This window comes from Erithacus rubecula (assembly GCF_903797595.1).
Source record: "Erithacus rubecula genome assembly, chromosome: 1".
Classification (NCBI taxonomy): Eukaryota; Metazoa; Chordata; class Aves; order Passeriformes; family Muscicapidae; genus Erithacus; species Erithacus rubecula.
In genome coordinates this window covers 102,322,408-102,341,011 of record NC_136658.1, presented here as the reverse complement: position 1 = coordinate 102,341,011, position 18,604 = coordinate 102,322,408, and the positions used below count along the sequence as shown (strand labels likewise).

Sequence of the window (18,604 nt, the reverse complement as noted above, 5' to 3'; positions counted from 1 at the left end):
GGAGTAGTTGTGTTCATCTTTCACACTCCTGGAAAGTTGTATCCTGCCAGTTTTAACTGTTTCATGGACAAATTTTATTTAATGTTGATATACAGGTTTACTGACATGCATTACAATTTATGCTATGCATTTAGAAAGAGAAAGCAGACATGTGATTTTGTTCTGGAGTATGATATACTGAAGTATTTGGTTTCATCCAGAAAAACTAGATTCAGCATTTTACTCGAAAGCCTTTGTATGTAGATAGGATTCAGACAGACTTCGAGGTTGTGAAAATCTGTCACAAGTCTGAATACCACAGTGTAGATTGTTGATGTTAGTTCCTGCTTATTTTAGCAGTAAAGTGTTGAAAACTATTTTACTCTTTTTTGCTTGTGATTCTGGGGAATTCAAGAGAAAAATACACATGCTCTACTGATGACTAAAAATATGAAAGAATTGATTATTTATAAATATGAACTTGCTTCAACAGGCATACAGTGTTACAATCCAAGCTACAGATTCATAATTGTGGTGTTATTTTTAACATGAGAAAAGGTAGTTACAGGAATATTGCAGGAAAAAATATTTTATCATAAAAAAATTAGAAAAATGTATCCCAATGTATTTATTAAAACTTGAACATGGCCCATATTGCTTATCTTTCGGTAGGTTTTAATTCTGTGTATAAATAGAAAACCTGCAATAGTTTTTCTTAGAAGTGTAGCTCCCCCAAGTCCTGCTTAAAAAAAAAAAAAAAAAGGAACTGAACCAACCAACAAACAACAAACTCCAAAGCAAACCTAAAAACCAACTGCAACAACAGCAAAATCAACCTCCCTCCCCCCCCAAAAAAACCCCAAGCAAAACCAAAACCCAAACAATCAATCAAAACCAAACAAAAATACATGAATTATTAGGCTTCTTAAAATTGGAGAAAAATATGTTCTTTAATAGAATCAAAATTTTCACAGTCTCTGTTTTCCTGACATTGCTTATTTGAGTTTGTAGCTAATAAGAACTTCACACATTTTGTAGCTGAAATCTTGCAATGCTTTGTAGGCTCTAAATGTACTATATACCTTTGGGTATGTAGAAGTACATTTGTTCACAAGTTTTTTACTTATTAATTAATGTGCAGAATATTACTGTAATGCTTTCCAATAGACAGCAATACAGGAGAGGATAAAAGGCTGCAGGGATGTACTGGAAGGTTCTTGTTCCAAATGATGAGATGTCTTTATGTCTACTCATCTTGTATTTTTCATTTGGAATTCAGAGGAGAGCAAAAATTTTCACCCTTTTCCATCTGGCCAGTATGTGATGAAGCATTTTTTTCATGCTTAACTTCTTTACGAAGACGTGGATGTGTTGGGTATTTTGCAGGATCTTCAGGATGGCATTGGGAAGCAGCAAGCTGTTGTCAAAACATTGAATGCAACTGGTGAAGAGATTATTGAGCAGTCATCAACGGCAGACGCCAAGGTGCTGAAAGAACAACTGGAAAGTTTGAATAACCGGTGGAAGGAGATCTGCAGACAGTTGGTAGAGAAAAAAAAGAGGTAGGTTAACGAGGGTAAAAATATTGTGAAATTATTTTAATTATTTTAGATTTGGTTTTGTCTTGAAATTTCAAAGGTGGTCTCAACATCTAGAGTTTCCAAGTAGAAAAGGAATTGTCAGTAATTAAATTTTAGATCCTATAAATTGTTCATTGACTATAATATGTTTAATTCTTTCCTACCTATTCTGGTCAGTGCCTACCACTCCCTTCAGACTCCATATTTTTATATTTTAACTCCCAATGCTTAAAAAAAAACAAGCATACATAACTGTTCAATTTTAAAGTAGAACAGTACAGAATTTACAACTGGTTTATAATCTTTCTGTTTGATTGTGTATCATTCAAGCACATCTCTGTAATACTAATAATACCTTGGTTGATTTATACAGGTAATCTTAATATAATTCATCTATCAAAATCAATGCCATTAACATCTATATTTCATAGGCTGGATCAAAAAATGGATTTAGCAATTTAATATTATTTATGATCATTTTTAGATCAATTTGTTTTTCTCATAGAGAATGTTTTTCTCAGCTCAGAAAGCTTAAGTGTTTGAGTTACAAATAATACAAAAATAGTTTTGTACCTTTAAAAAGAGAATTTCCAATGTAAAAAAAAATGTTGCTGTTAAGATAGCTTTTGTTAGATGCTAGGCCTAAGTGGATACACCATTCTGATTTAAAAGATAGTAGAAAATACTGGTAGAGCTTTCTTCATGCATGTTTTTGTTAAATCCCAGCATATTCCTTATAGAGATACATTAATGAGTGCTGGGGATGTATTGGAAGAACTGGTAGTGTGCGTTTGTTTGGTTTTTTTTACTTCTGATGTCAGTATCAACTTCTGATGTCAGTATCACTATTTTTTCAGAGCCATGGGGGCAAAAATAGCTGTGAAAATGTCTATTAGCATCATAAGGGGTGTCCTGAGGGGTTACTACTGACTCTAATCATTATTAAATTTCACCTGGAACATATGGTCAGTCCTTGGAAGAGGCTGCCCAAGGAAGCAGTTGAGTCACCATAGAATCATAAAATGGTTAAGGTTGGAAGGGAACTTTAAAGTTCATTGAGCTCCAACCCTGCTGGCATAGACAGTGAACCTTCTACTAGATCAGATTTCTCAGAGCCTCATCCAACCTGGCTTTGAAAACTTCCAGTGGTTTGAACTCCACAGTATCTCTGGACAACTTGCATCAGTGCCTCACAATTCAGAAGCAAATAATTTCTTCTTAATATCTAACTAAACACTCTTTTATCTTAAAGTAATTCTCCCTTGTCCTATGGAACATGCCCTTGAGAAAAGTCACTTTCTTGTAGCTCTCCTTTAGGTACTGAAAAGTGCTATAAGGTTTCCCAGTGGTATTTAAAAGACATGTAGATGTGTCACTTAGGGACATAGTTTAGGGGTGGCAGTGCTGGGTTAAGGGTTGGACTCAATGATCCTGAAGGTCTTTTCCAGCCTAAATGATTGTGTTAAAAGGAGATGCAACAAGTAATCTGCAGCTGTCAGAAGCTTCAGGGATGTTTTCAATAATTCTTTCTGCTGTATTTCCAGGTGTTGATAGCATTGTTATTTGTTACACAAGGGAGTCCTTGGCCTTTATTTGTCACATAAAAAGCTGCTCTTTTATACATTGGAAACCCATCTGTGTTTCCAAGCATTTACTTGTTATGTAAGTGAAAACACTTACAAAACAATAACACTTCATTTTAACAACCCTGTAATCTGCTTTGGCAACACAGAAGAAAGAGATTGGTGGTTGAGCTTTGTCTGAGGACATAAAATATATTCCTGTTCTGGTTAAGATTGTTTTTGCTCATCCCTTCATTTATCAGTAGAAATGTCTAACTGAATTTTCTTTTGGCTCAATGCAGTGTTAGAATATTACATAGAATTCCTTGACACATTCTACATTTTAAGGAAGCCTAGGATTTCTTAAGTGGGAATAATCCAGTTATGTTCCCTAGATGAAGGTTCTTAAATAAACACTTGCACATGGATTCCTCCTTTTGTTCTGTTTAGTATGTTGACTGATTGGTTTGTTTTCCTCTGGAATGACAGCTTGTGTAATTTAGGGGAAAATTATTGCAGAGACCTCAGTTAGTGAACTTTGTGTGAATAATAGCACACAATCACCAGGATGAATACAGATAGCATTGTGTTAAACTATTATAAATGTTCATGGTGTGCTTTAGTGAAACAGGTGCATCAGGATGCTTCTATTCACCTCCCAGTCTTCTTGGCTGTGCCAGAGCCAGGGAATGCTTTGTGCTTCCAGGTCATGGAAACACAACCTACCCTAGCTTCTGCCACCACATGTGGTGTTTTGTTTTGTTTTATTTTGTTTTTTTCATCATTTTGCTTTTCTAGAGGGGATTTTCAAAGGAAAGACACCTAGTTGACAGGAGGAAGTGAGGTATTCTGAGTAGATCTCAATTATTGATGAACCTGGGCATGAAAACACAATAGGCTTATCAGCTGCACAGTCTTTATATAGCCATGGTGTCATGAAATTTGCATAAATCTTATGCTTTGACATCTTTTCCATTATTTGTCCTAATTTGGTTTTGAGTACAGTCAGATTCTCTCTTTTTAATACTTGAACCCATGTCATCCAAAGTGCTTTAATTTATCCTTAAGATCAAAGCATGAGACAAACAAAAGTTGAAGGAAGTGACCTCTACTTACAGTTCAAAGAGCTGATACAGTCATGGCATTGCCTAATGCATGTGTTGGTCAAATTTAAGTATATCAGTAAATATAAATTACAATAAATATGGGTCAATTAATATATTTTGATTTCTCTTTTTCAGAATAGCTTTAATAGACTAATAAAAAAAAAAGCACCTGCAAAGTCAGAATGCTTATATTTTGACTCACATAAGTTGCAATAGTCCTTTTATTTCTGTCTATGTTTCCTAAAAATTAAATTTTCATAGTTAAAAGAATATTATTATTATGGAGGAGATTCTAAGATTTTTTAAAGTCAATTTTGAGAAAGAGAAAATAGAAATACATTTTAAAACCATACTGAACTAGGGTGCTACTGAAGGAAGAGCAGACTGTTATAATGCATTTTCATATAATAATGTAAAAAATAAAATAGATATCAACATTTAGAACCTTCTGCAAATCAGAAAATAAAACTGACTCTAAACTTTTAATATGTTTCAATTTTTATTCTTTGTAGTTAATACATTATGCTCTGCTTTGAAGTTAATTCTCAGTAGCTCAGAGTAGTGATCAACTGAAATTTTGTTTACTATTAATTTTTTTTTGCTCAGCAGATCTCAAGATAAAGTGGCAAGAAATTAGCAATTGAATGGATTCCAGAAATGAAATCTGTTAGTGATTTCAGATTTGAGTGTAATGCTGCTAAGCATTATTTGGCAAGGAAACTTTATATATTGTAAGCTCTGTTTTTGCTATTTGCTTACCCAAATGAAAGGAATAGATTTTGCACAGTTTTACATGAACCATTGAAGTTTTATGTGGGGCACTGACAGTCCATTCTAGACATATTTTTGAAGCTGAATTAAGATCAGTAGGGGCTGAGGGGAGGTGGGAAGCAATTAAATGAGTAACAGAAAGTGATACATTTTTAGATATTTTTAGAATGTGCATGAGTGCGAGAAATTTGTTGGAGACATGAGGTGTATGGTGACATTTCCAAGAATGCCAATGACATTATGCCTCAGGTAGTCAAAGGCTGAGTTGATGGTGGCAACTCCAAAACTGAGCAGATGGGCAACAAGTGGCAGATGATCTTGATCAGAGACAAATGTGAGGCAAGGAATATTTCAGGAAAATAAACTATCCCATACTTAAATGATGCTGAGCTTGTTCCAACTCCAGAAAGCAATCCTGACCTTATTGCTGACAGAGTTTACAGGCACAAGATGGGGTGGCAGCAAAAGAAAAAGCCATCATAATTTAGACTTCATCAGTAAGGATAATAAAAACAACAAAAAATGGGAATGTCAAACATTGTGGCATACTCTGCTGGTTACTGTGTGCAGATCTCTGTGCATGTCAAAGGATATTAAGGGCACACAGAAAATACTCACGGGGGAAGACAGATAAAATGAGCCAAGGTTTGAAGTGGCTGCACTGTGAGGAGAGACTAAGAAGGGTTCTTCAACCTGGAGAGAAATCTCAGAAGGGATATGACTGAGGTTTACAAAGTTGAACTGATGGGTAAACTGAAAGTGGAACAATGCTAATGACCTAATTCCTCAGTACTAGAAGGGAAGATCACTTGTTGGAAATGTAAGAGATGGTAAAATGGATTGAAGATTTACATTATGGTTTCTGAATGTCTTGAGATGTGCTGGCCACAGAAGAGTATGGAGGAAAATATGATGTCTCAGCCCTATAGAATTCTTGACCTAATATCTGTGGATCCTGAGAGAGTATGAGGTGAATGGAATAAAGAAAATGGCCAGTCTTCAGTGTTCCCCTTAACCACCATCTCCTGTTCCCAAGGCTGATGGCTCCCTGCTGGGCTTTTCTGAAACACCTGGACATTTTTCATGTAAAAATATATTTTGGGGAGGGGAGGATAAATTCTCCAAAATTGCTTTGTCAGTTTTCCTGAGGTTGTATGGTTAAATGGTCTGCTATTTATTTATAATACTATGACTGCATTGATAAAGATCCTGTAAATTAAAAATATTTCCTATAACCACCATGAACCCCATCTTTTCAAATTGACCTGAAAAGGGAAGATTTAGGATATAATTTGAAGAGTTTCACTATGTTCAGTTTTCATAAATAATTTGGAATAAATATTAAAATACCTGAATAATAAGAATTGTAAACCAGATCAAAATCATGATATTCCATAAATTATTGAAACTGATCATAGGATCACTAAGTGCTAATATTAATCTCAGTGATAGACTGGCAGTTTTAATGAATAAGAATTATTTGGACCGCCAAAGGTCAATTTAATTAAAAACAGACAAGAAAACAAGCTAAATCTCAAAACACTTTGAGGAACCTGTACTGCTCCTCACTAAAAAGGAGCTGGTTTTCAGTTTTTAAAGGTCAAATGCTGATCCCAGGCAAAGCACAGACTTAAAATTGACTTTGAATTTCCTTTCTTTGGTACTCAGGATCAAGAGGTTAAGCTTGAGTTATGTTTGTGTGGGATGTTATCTTCTACTTGCCTTTATCTAAGAGTTTCAAAGCTGTAGAAGGTTTGAATTCAGCGTTTAAAATTTCTGTATCTTACAGTCCAATCCATCCAGCTAAGAATTAGATGAGAGTGTAATTTTAGAACATCTAGTCATTTTATCTTACTGAAAACTTTGAAATAGACCAGACAGTTGAATGAAGTGGAACTTGATTGAAAGTCTGATACACTGGTAGTTAACAAATTGGGAATTTAATTGAGTTTTTGTTAACTTTTTACAAAATACATGTTTTGGAAAAGTTGGAATTTGTTCTCTAGTACAGCATTACTCTGAAACAGAGACTTTGGAGAAGGCTTCCTTGACAGGAAGTCACAAAGGCTCTCGGAATAGGTGCTGCTAAACTCATAAAAAAGAGGGGAAAGTGTCGGTGTCTCCCTCTTCATACTCCAGCAATCATTTTGAATACTGAATCTTCTAAATTTCACCAAACAGAAGTTTGCTCTGCCTTTTTATCCCCTGAGACACATCAGGCCACATCATGCTGTGTCTGCTCTGAGACATGCCACTGAGACATCTGAGTTTTGGATGATTTAGGGACGTGGTGGCCTGCCCTTAGGGCCACAGAGTGCAGCAAGCCCCAGGGCTGTGGCTGCAGCTTGGTGCTGCTGTTTCTGCAATGTTTCTGCAATGTGTGGGCCAGGCAGGGAAAGCCAAGGGAATAGGAGGAGAAGCAACATCTCAAATAGGAGCTTGAGAAAGGGATGGCTCATAAATGAGGCTCTTGAGAGACTTGTAACAGTAGTGCTGGTTGGTCTTTTTATTTTTCACTTTTGCTAAAAATTTCTTGTGTGGTTTCTGAAAACAGATGCTCAGGAAATAGATTCCTTCAATGTTTCAGAAGCAATCGGTTTGGGGTTTGTTATTCATCACGATCTGACATTTGTTAAAATTGGGTTCAGTTGAATGGCAGAGAATTTTTCATTATTTTAGCTGCAAATACATTTACACTTTTAATGAGTTTGAACCTGCAGACTGCCTGTTCAGATCTCTACCCAAGCGAATTTGAAGTAATTATGGAAAGAATGACAGAACAAAGGCTGTTTACCAGAATACTTCCAAGTACTTTCCTGAATACAAAAATACAAGCTTTCCATTCTAAATAAAAATTAATTGTTATAAATATACTTTTTAATATTTTTCATAGAATATATTTACTCAGGTATTCTTTTTCTTCCATAACACAGTAGCTGCAAATGATTGTTTTCCTTTACTTGAACACTCAGCATATTGAAGGCTGTGATTAGCTTCAAGTTGCAGTTTAAAAACTGGTTTAAGATGAAGAGATTTTATGACAGTTATGTCAATAAATATATTTTTTTCCCCCAGCACATAATTAGCTACATATTGAATTTTTCTGATTTTTTTTTTTTTTGACTGTTTAGATTTCTTACAATGAATCACTAGAAAAGAATTACTGGTATAAATTTCTATTGTGTTTCCAAATAGTTTAGCTAAACTTTTTACTGTTTAGCATTTACATCTAAGTAAATTTTCTAAAGTTTATGTGCTGTTCTAATTTCACTTATTTAAAGTTTGTTACCCTAATAAAGCATATTTATCCATTCTTTAGAGAAAGAATGAAAAATAATTGTTTTTCGGTAAATATTGTCTCTAATTTTTTGTTACTATTTTGGTGGTCTCTTATATTCTTAGTAGAAGCTACTGAACACATTAATTCCTAATCTTAGAAATACAATAAATGCAGAATCGACAACTGAATGTTAAAAAGTGAAAAGGCACCAAAATATTATTAGACTTCCAGATGGCAATATGAGTCACAAGTGCAGATCTGTCCTACTCCTGTGGCTGTATATTTTATTTCTATAGCTGACACTTCCCAAATAAATCCAGCATCATTTGTGTGCAGTTGCAAATTCTAAACATCTGATGCGTTTCACTAATTATTTACGGGTTGCTATTACATTGTTGACCATGGAGAAAATACTTGAGCTGCAATATATATTTCCTGTGGTTTCTCAACACTGCACATGAAAATATAAGTTTATTGATATAGGCCATGAATGTTTATGTAGTAGCTAGGAAATATAACTAAATTAATGATGGTTTGAGAAAAAAAAAAAATCTTTCCATGGTCTTTTGTGGACTACCAAGAATTTGTTATTGATTCAGTTTAATAATGGTAGGAAATCTAATCCCTAATCTATGAATTATCATATATTGAAAATGCAATTAGGAAAAATAATAATTTACTACTTAGTATTAAAAGATGAATATAGATTAATTTGCTTTCAAAAGTATAATGTGTGTAAGATTCCTATAAAAAGATATGCACTCAGAGTAGTTGATGAAGGGATCTTATGAATTTAGAAATACAAACAGAAATCTGCTAAGTTTTACTATGGAAAATACAAAGTGATGTACATAAGAATTGCAGTTATGTAGAAGACAAAATGTGAAATTCTGTTTCTCTGCTATAGTTTGAGAATTTTCCATCAGTCAAAATGAGTATATTTTAGGGTTAATGAAATAAACCTTTTGCCAACAGAGAAGGAGCTTAAAAGCTTTTTTGCAAACTTAGGTTGGTTTTTAAGGATAAGGCAGTAGTATATAACAGCTTGAAGACCTGTGCAGAAGATAGATCTGCTTGGCTCCATAGGGCCAGCTGCTCTCACCTGCCTCTTCAGCAAGTCACACTCCCACTGCTTTCCCTTGCTCTCTCCATATCTGAGTTGTCTGTGGCTCATGTTCTTTACTCCTGGTTTAGGCTTGGATTTGAAAGCCCATACTCCCTAAGTAATAACTAACTGTTAATTTTTAATTGCCACCATGAATTTAAACACCTAGAAATTACATGTATCTGTTGTTTCAAAGGTAATTATGTTGATAGAAATCAGTTTGTTCAAAATGTGTAATCAGTCATTGAGTTAAAACTTTTAATTCAATTTACCAGTTCAGCTAACACAGAGCACTTTGTTTTAGTGTCTTGCATAACACTTGTCTTGAAGGATATTATTTATAATAGAAGTTCTAGCAGGTCAAGAAGAGATGGTAAAGTAAATTACAAGGTGCATCTGCATGTCCTGTTGATTGCAATGAACCTTTAAATTCCTTTACTGCATGTTATTCCTGATTAGAAAAAAAGAAGTAGGACTATGGATTTTTTTTTCTGATTTCTGAAACACTTCTGTGCATGCACACACAGAAACACACACATATGAAATATGTGTATGTGTGTGTGTGTGTGTGTGTGTATATACATATATATACACGTCTAAAACATCTCTGAAAGAATTCCTGTAAAGTCTTAGGTTAAAAACATCCTTATCCTACTGATCAGCATTTACATCAGTCATCAAAGTATGAAAATTACTAGGAAAACTTAAAACATTGTAAGAGTTGCAGGTCAATTTATAAGGGTGATAAAACTGACAGTGTACTTAAGATGATAAAGGAATCTTGCCAATTGCTCTCTCTTCTGGAGAAATCTTTTTGATTTCTCATTCAAAATACTATGCTGCTCAATAATTTTGCTCTTGGGTGTATTGCGTTGAATGCTATGCCTTTTCTGTGCCAGAATTAACGTATTTAAACTTGGATCTTTCTCAGGTTTATCCTCAGGGTACCATCACATAATGCCTCCTCTGAGCTATGCACTTCACAAATTAGTAGAAGGGAGAGGAAACCAGAAAAATGGAACCTGTTGCTGAGGGCTTAAGTTCTGGAGTACCTGGTCAGGTTGAGAGACAAAGGTTTTATTATGTGGTTTATGGTGTAACACTGGATGCCTGATTCCCAAATTTCCATAACTGGAGCAGGGAGGGATACTGCCTCAGAAAGATTTGAAGTTGTGCTTCTTCTTTCAGGATTGCAATTTAGTTTTTCTTCATTTTTGTAGTTGCAGTGCTATGGATCTCAGCATAGATTAACATCTGACTCATTTTCACAGAAACAAATGTTTTGATTAGCTGGTTTTAGATGACCTATTTTGGCTTGAGAAGAGCATATGACCTCTCAAGTCATGAACATGAACACTTCTCAGTGAAGAACAGTGTAATAAGTGTGATGCTATGACGTTGGTTCTTTTTTTCGTGACTTGTGCAACCAAATTGTAAATCTGTGTGTTTTAGAAAGAATTCTATCTGCATAACAGTACTCCATAAGAGATCCAGAGTTGTAATAAATAGATACATTAGTACAAGGAATACTCCTATATCTAGGAGCATCAGCACTTTTTTTTTTTTTTTTTTTTTGTTGATATCAGTTGCATTTCCAGAAACCCTGGGCAAATGGCAGTTCATGAAAATATTAATGCATGATTCCATTAGAAAATTCAAGAAAAAAAATCAAGAAATTAAGGCTCTTAATTACTTTGCTATTTATGGTGTTCATTTTTTTCATGTATTTGTTTGTATAAATATGAATATGTGTGTATATATGAGTATACTCATAGTTTATATAGATGTATAAATAGATTTGTAGTATTTTATTGTTTACACTGTAAATATTATGTTTTACTTTTTCCTCTGAAGAACAATTTGGCACCAGTGGCTTATGTTTGTTTAATCTGTAGGCAGATAATGCAGAGTAACTTGTTTCTGAGCTTAAAAAAAAAAAAAAAAAAAAAAAAAGAAAAAAGAACAGTGTTTGGCTCATATCTCTAGTAAATATTAAGATATACTGTTTTATGGAAGAAAAACAAATCTGCTGATTTAGAATTAATTCTAGATCTAGGAACTTGACCTAGAACTATATTGAGATCCTGTTCAAAGCAGCATAAATTTGCCAAACATTTCAATTTATATATAAATTAAAACCAGAATTTTCATGCTCTAAGTGTAGTTATGAATAACATTTTTATGTGTTAAAAATATATTTTCTCTCTAGTAAAGGAGACTTAGGGGAGACCTTATCACTCCCTACAACTCCCTGAAGTAAGGTTGTTGTGGGATGAGGGCTTGGTCCCTTCCCCCAGAGACAAAGCATAGGACAAAAGAGAATGAGTTGGGGTTGGGCCAAGGGAGGTTTAGATTGGAGATTGTTACAACCCACTCCTGAAGGCAGGGAATTGAGGTTCTTGTTAGTAGTAGATCACTTCGGGCAGGTTAGAGTGAAATGACAATGACCAATTATCTATGTGTACATGGCAGGTTTATTTTAGAACTATTTGATTGCAATTGGAAGAAGGTTTGTAGCCATTTTGGTTATTATCTATAGAAATGAAACAATATAGAAGTGTAAAGATATCAATTAAGAAAATGTATAAGGAAAATGAAGAAAAAGAAAGAATAAGAGTAGATAGTGAAGAAGGAATGCCTATCAGTAGAACAAGGTGACAAGATTAGATTGTTGTGATTTCAATGCCCATTGATCAAAGCAGTGATCTCAGTCTTGGGGGTGAGGGAAGCCTGCATAACATAAAGTTCCATATATTCATGTTCAGGTGGGAATGCCCAGGTACTTCCCCTGGGGAGGGGACAGTTCAACACTGTGGGTCATGCAAAGTCCTCTGGTGCAAGGCTCCAGAAATGACTCTGAGGGCAGTTTCTGTATTTGTGATTGCTTGTGACACTTTCTAAAACAGGACAGCTGCCTGTCCTACCAGCGTAGTTGGGCCAGTTGTGCCTCATCAGAAGGGATGAATTCCTTCAGGCTTTTGTGTGAGTGTGAATATCCCAATACTACATGAGCCAGTTATGTATGGGAAGAAATTGGCATAATAAAAATCTATCCTACCTTGGAGGATCTGATTTACATTGTTTAACTGTGATAAGTATTTAATCTTTCAGCTTTCCTAGAGGTAATTCTCAGTGTGTGGATAAATTTGGTGGATAAATTACAAGTATTTTATATAAAACATAATTTTTCTCCTTTAGAAGGACTCACTCCAAATGTTAATCCCAAGCACTCACATTCTACCAATGCTTTTCCCTGCTACCCTTGAATTTTTTTGCCTGCATCTCTTGATAACTTCAGAAGCTTTTGCACAAAAGTTCACATATCAGTACATTTATATAGCCATAGTGAAAATGAGCAGATTAGTTGTAGATGGAGACAAATGAAGAGTAGACATCTAAAGTTAGGTGTTGTGAAATCCATCTTATTCCTACTACTCAACTGAACTTTACCTACTTTTGGTGAATCTCAACACCCAACTATATGGCACAGTTACTGAAATATCTTGTTGTTTAATATGTCCAAGTGAGTCCATGTCAGTTTTTACAGGTTCAGTTTGGTAACAATTGATGCTAGAATTCTTAGTTGTTAACACTGGGCTTCCCTACTGTTACTTCAAACAGAATTTTAGTTAGAAATTTAGCTCTTTTATTTCTGGTGTGCTTGTTTGCTACTTGCCACATGTAATTTTGAAGTTGAATTTAGTGGTGTTGTAAATTATGCCTTGATCTTCTCTTTTAAAATACATTTAATAGCATGTTAAAAAGGTGTTGATGTTTGTCTGATATTTTTGATATGAATAAATCTGTGGCCCACTTATATAAATAATTAGTATAAATTCTAAGAATTAGTTATCTGTCATCCTTCAGTATGGATAAGCACTTCAATATAAAAATAAATTTATAGAAACATTAATTTTACTTTTTATTGCAGGATAGAGGAAGAAAAGAATACTTTATCAGAATTTCAAGAGGATTTGAACAAGTTGATTTTATGGTTAGAGGAATCAGAAAGTGTTATTTGTATTCCCCTTGAGCAAGGGAATGAAGACCAGTTGAGAGACTGCCTGAGCAAAGTAAAGGTATTGTAAGCTCTATTCTTAATACTGTCTTACTTTATCAATTCTACATTGAAGAAAATTAAAATCTATTTTCCAAAATGCTTTCTGACATCAAATACAGCATTGAACTTAGACAAATTAAAGATGGAAATTTCAAAATCCAGGTAAAAATATATATAGATCATACTAAAACCAAAAGATAAATGGAAAATCTACTGATAGAAAAATATCCTGAAACTGAGAAGTTAATAGTTATCTTTTTCATCATCATTTCTTAATTCAGAACACGACTGTATAGCATTTCTCTATAGGTATCTTGTTAACATTTTATAGCTTCTCACTTATTAAATGGTATTCAGTATTTCACAAGAGAATCCAGAACTGCATGCATAATTATAAATGTCAACTCATTAAAATATCACTACAACATTTTCTAGACTAAAGATCTAGGTGACTTATTTTTTAGAATACTTAAAAAAACCCCATCAGAATATAAAATATTTGTTTTTAAGGGCTGAATTTTTTTTCATGAATATGCTAGAGTTTGATACAGCTGATAAATATATTCAACAGAAGTTTCTGTGTTTAGTTTTTTGAAATGTGTTCAGTAGAATGACTATTTTTAATTACTTGTACAATAAATTAAACAGTAATTGGAAAATGTATATTACTTATAAAATATATGCCTAAAGGTTTTTCTTTCCTCCCTTGAGGATAAGGACCTGCTTACTCTTTTTGTAAATCCAAGTTGAACAAATTCAGCTAGTGATGAATAGAGCATTAAATAATCTGAAGAAAACTTGCCACTTTGTTCCATCCTTCTCACAACCAAATAAAAACAAACAAAAAAAAAAAAAAAAACAAAACAAAAAAAAAAACCCAAACAAGAAAAAGACCCAAAAAACCCAAAAAAACAACAACCTAAAGGATTATTTAGTAAAAACCTATATTCAAGTTTATTTTTAAATAAAAATAGGAGAAATATAATTTCAAGGAATGGAGATTCAACCATGTGGTGAGTCTGCACTTCTGTTTAGCAGAAGATGCAATTAAGTGGAGCATATTAAAATGCTTCTCAAAAATGCTTTCTCCATACCATTTTATAAGATTATTAAAATTGATATACATGAAGTATTGAGTGTCCAGGTCTGAAATTGATAATGTAATAGTGATTAATATACTGAGAAACCCTGTATTTTGTCACACAGAACTCTCTTTAGGCTTGATTGACCAATACAGTCTCTTTTGGGTTTTTATTTAGACTTCTACATTCAGAAAGCAACAGTTATTTTGTCTTGAATTGAGTTTATTCCTTTAGCTGATACACAAATCAATAAGGGTCAAGATAAGAGAGCTGAAAATCCTACCACAGTTCATCTTAACTGCTGTATTTGTCTGTTTCAGTTAAGAGTTGGAGATCTGCCACCCCACAAGGGAATACTGAAACGATTAAATGAAACTGGAGGAATAGCACTTGGAAGTGCATCACTGAACCCAGACAAAAAACATAAGCTTGAGAGTACACTGAAGGAGGCTAACCATCGTTTGTTAAAGGTTAGACATATTACAGATATAACTGTGATATAAAATTTTAATCTGCAGTGAGTATTTGCATTATATATTTTCTGGTATGCATAATTTTTCTCTGTATGAAGAGACATTTGTGTGCATAATGAATCTGAGGAAGAAAAATGGGTACAATACACTGCTGTGAGAAACAGTGATACCTAACTAAGACCATTACTGACTGGAATGATGATGTTGCATTCAAATACACTCCCTAAATTACCGTTCTTCTACTTAAGGATGGAATGCACAGCATCATTTTTGTAGCCTGATGTTTTTGCTGGAAACAGCAAATATTCCAGGCTTTGTGACTCTGGTGTGTGAGAGGCAGATGTTTGATTTTCTTTATGGAAACACTTCCCAAAATCTCTCCTGTTCTCGATACCAAGGTGGACACTGCAACCACTGTTTCACCTTCCACCACACTTCTTCCAATCTTGAGCATTCACTTCTGTCACATATTTTGCTTTCTGGAATCTTCATGCTGATAGAAAGAAGGGAGGACTTTGTTCTGTTTTATTGATGAAATGATGTAATTTTGTGCTGAAAACTCATGAAAATGTGTAGCAAATCTGTTAAAGAGAGGTAGATAATTTGACTGTTTTCATGATAGAAATGATAGAAAGCATTGTCCAAAAGACTACTACCCAAGGTATGGATTAGCCTGCTTGGAAACGATCAAGGTGGAATCAGTTTAAGGATTTCTATTGAGAATGATTGCAAAGTCAGAGTCAGGGACATTAACCTGTGGTATCTGTTTGTTAAAGTTACCAGGATGCTGGGGCAAAAAAGGAATAATTCACTGTGTTTAGCTCTGGGGGCAAAAAGAGAGAGAAAATAATCTTCACATACTTTACAGAAAAGGCACGGTAGAATTTCTGGTCAAGAATAATGCATCCTGGGTTTTTTGTTACCATTTCCATAAACACAGTTGAAATAAAAAGGAACTTAATGTGGTACTCTTACTAGTTTTTTACTAACAGGAGCAGTCTGGAAAAGTTGAGAATATTAGCTAATGACTCAGACAAAAGTGGATAATAAATATTTATTGCATTCACAAACTCCAGGCTGGACACATAAATCATTATTTCAGCGATTGCACAGAAGTATTTTTTTCTCTACAAATGGGCTTCTGAAATCAATGTATATAGAAGAATTCAGAACACTTCAAGATCTAAATAGTGTTATCTACAGCTGAAGGAAGCATGTATATAGCTGAATTAAGAGACCTTGTTAATACCTAAGCTGTGATTTTAAAAAGATAACATTAATTTTCAGAAAGAAGGTTTTATTTTAAGAAAACTTGCTGTTTGTCACTGAATGTAGCATTTTACTGATTAGTCATATACCTAAAAACTTGGAATTTTCATTTTCTGCTGGCTGATGCAAAAATGTTTCAAGTCTCTTGTAACAGAGCAACCAAGGCTGTTGTTGGGAGTGCTTAGGTTTGGGTGAAATATGGGAGACAAAAACTGCTGTTTAGTGAATCATTACAATTTACAGATTTTTTTTTATTTTTGTCTCCTAGATCAAATGTGTCTGACAAGATAATTATTCTTGGAATTTCTTACTTGAAAAATTTCATTTGCTACTAAAAGAGACTAAACCAAGAAAAATAATCTTCCATTTGAGATTATTACTTAACCACATAATTTTTATTTCTGTTATTTACCCATGCAGATGTATAAAACTGAATTCTCATTCTCCCTTGGTCTCTGAATGTAAAGAATCTGAAAAATGCAGTGGTTTGGTTTTGTTGCGGGCTTTGATCTGTTTGATTTTTTTATATTTTTTAACGTACAGAAATTGAATTTGAATATTACAATATTCAAATCCATGCATCTTCTTAGAAGGTGCTATCTTTCGCAGATTTTTTGTTTTCTCTGTGATCCTGACAGATGTAGAAAACAAAACAAATCAAAAAGTTAGAAGCTCATTTTACAGTTCTGTAAGATTTTCACAATGATACTGAAGTGAAAAATAATTATTTTTTCATTTGTATGGTTTTTTTGCTGTTACTCATGATTCGTGTAGGAAACTTCCATTATTTGTTTCACTTTCTGCCCTGAAAATCCAGGATCTGAATTAAAACTCATGGAAAGAAATTATGCAAGCCTGACAGAGGAACTTAATGTTTTCTTCGTTCAATTGTAGATATGTAAGCACTGGAAAAAACCCCACAGATATTTACTCTGAGCCAAAGCTCACAGGATGGGCACTTTTATATGAGGCAAACTTCTTAGGTCACCTGAGGATGATTCTGTAGTCAGTGGTTTTGATGAGGATATATTTTTTGTGTTCCTCAAAGCACAGTAGACAAACATCATCACATAGAGATTTCTCTAGGGCTTTTCTGTCTTTCCACCTGCTCTTAAGAGTGCATCCTATACTTTAATCCTTGGTTTCAAACTGTCTGTTTTGTTTTCTGGCACCTCTGCTAGAAATGAACAAGTAACAATCTACCATTTATGATTACCCATTTTGCAGGATGATACTATTTTCAAGATATGAAACATACATGACAGTTACATAAATAATGTTAGCTAGGTCCTTATCTGGTATATGCTAGAGTAATTCTGCTTACTTTGGAGAAGCTGGGAAAAATTTCACCAGCTGAGAATGTAGCCAAATATCTCCTAAAGTTATCACAAATTTTTGTTTTGCCTTGATCTGCCAAGCAGGGGAACAGGGGACAACACCTGTGAGTCTTAACCTTCAAGATGACATATTTGAAATAAGTCATGTTCAAACCTTCTTTAGTCACAGAAACTGTTGCCCTACAGCAATAGAAATAACCTAGAAAAGAAATTAAGGGAATTGCAGTCACATAAAAGTATCTTTTTAGCTTTTACTTCAGAATTGTCTTTGCTTTTGGGTGTTTATATCACGTTCTGATGACCTTGAGAGTAGATATGTGAAGAGTTTTTCTTCATTTGGATAGTAATAATTTCAACACCACATTTATTCATAAAACTTTATCAAATAGTGATTCTAATAGGCTGTTGCCTAATACAATGTAGTTTAAGCAGAGAATGAAGATTAAAACCCACATTTGAAAGGCATGACTTTTAAATTCTATCCTGTCTTTACTTACTTTACCCTCTCCAAAGCCGGTATTTCTTGTAAAAATGAAAATAGCACTATCTTTGTGAAGTCTTAATATTATGAAAAATGAAGTGTTTTATGACCATTTTTATGCTTTCACATCAAGAATTTTTCATTTATTTTCAAAGCTTAAAGTACCTTCTTCTGTGATGTCCAAGTAAGGTAACCACCTAGTGCTTCAAAGAATACAAAAGGGTACTTGGCACTGGAGTTTGTGATGAATTCAGTTCTTGTCATATACCACCTGCCATGGCATGTAACAGATCTGTAATGGGTTTTTTACCTTTTACTGTGCAGTAAATGGATTGATAGATTAGGTCTGAGACCAGTGAACCGTGGAATCAGAGGTTTGCTGGAAGGAGTTTATTACTCTTTAATATTATTCTTGGTCTGGTGTCAGCCAAGAGCGATGAGCTAAATTATCTGAAAGTAAGCTGGATGCCAAAATCAGCATTCTCCTCATTTATCCACCTTAGTCTTCACAACACCTAC

General features: G+C 34.1%; 1 protein-coding gene across 12 annotated transcripts in view; it reads left to right on the top strand.

The window, feature by feature from the left end:
* Positions 1-18,604, top strand: part of DMD (dystrophin) — a gene marked incomplete at its 3' end in the record, with an annotated part of 1,131,161 nt that overhangs the window by 746,014 nt on the left and 366,543 nt on the right. For all 12 annotated transcript variants that reach the window (XM_079310888.1, XM_079310881.1, XM_079310887.1 and 9 more), the window contains 3 exons: positions 1,366-1,541; positions 13,315-13,462; positions 14,846-14,995. In XM_079310888.1, the coding sequence (XP_079167014.1) occupies positions 1,366-1,541; positions 13,315-13,462; positions 14,846-14,995 (474 nt within the window). The remainder of the gene's footprint in view (positions 1-1,365; positions 1,542-13,314; positions 13,463-14,845; positions 14,996-18,604) is intronic.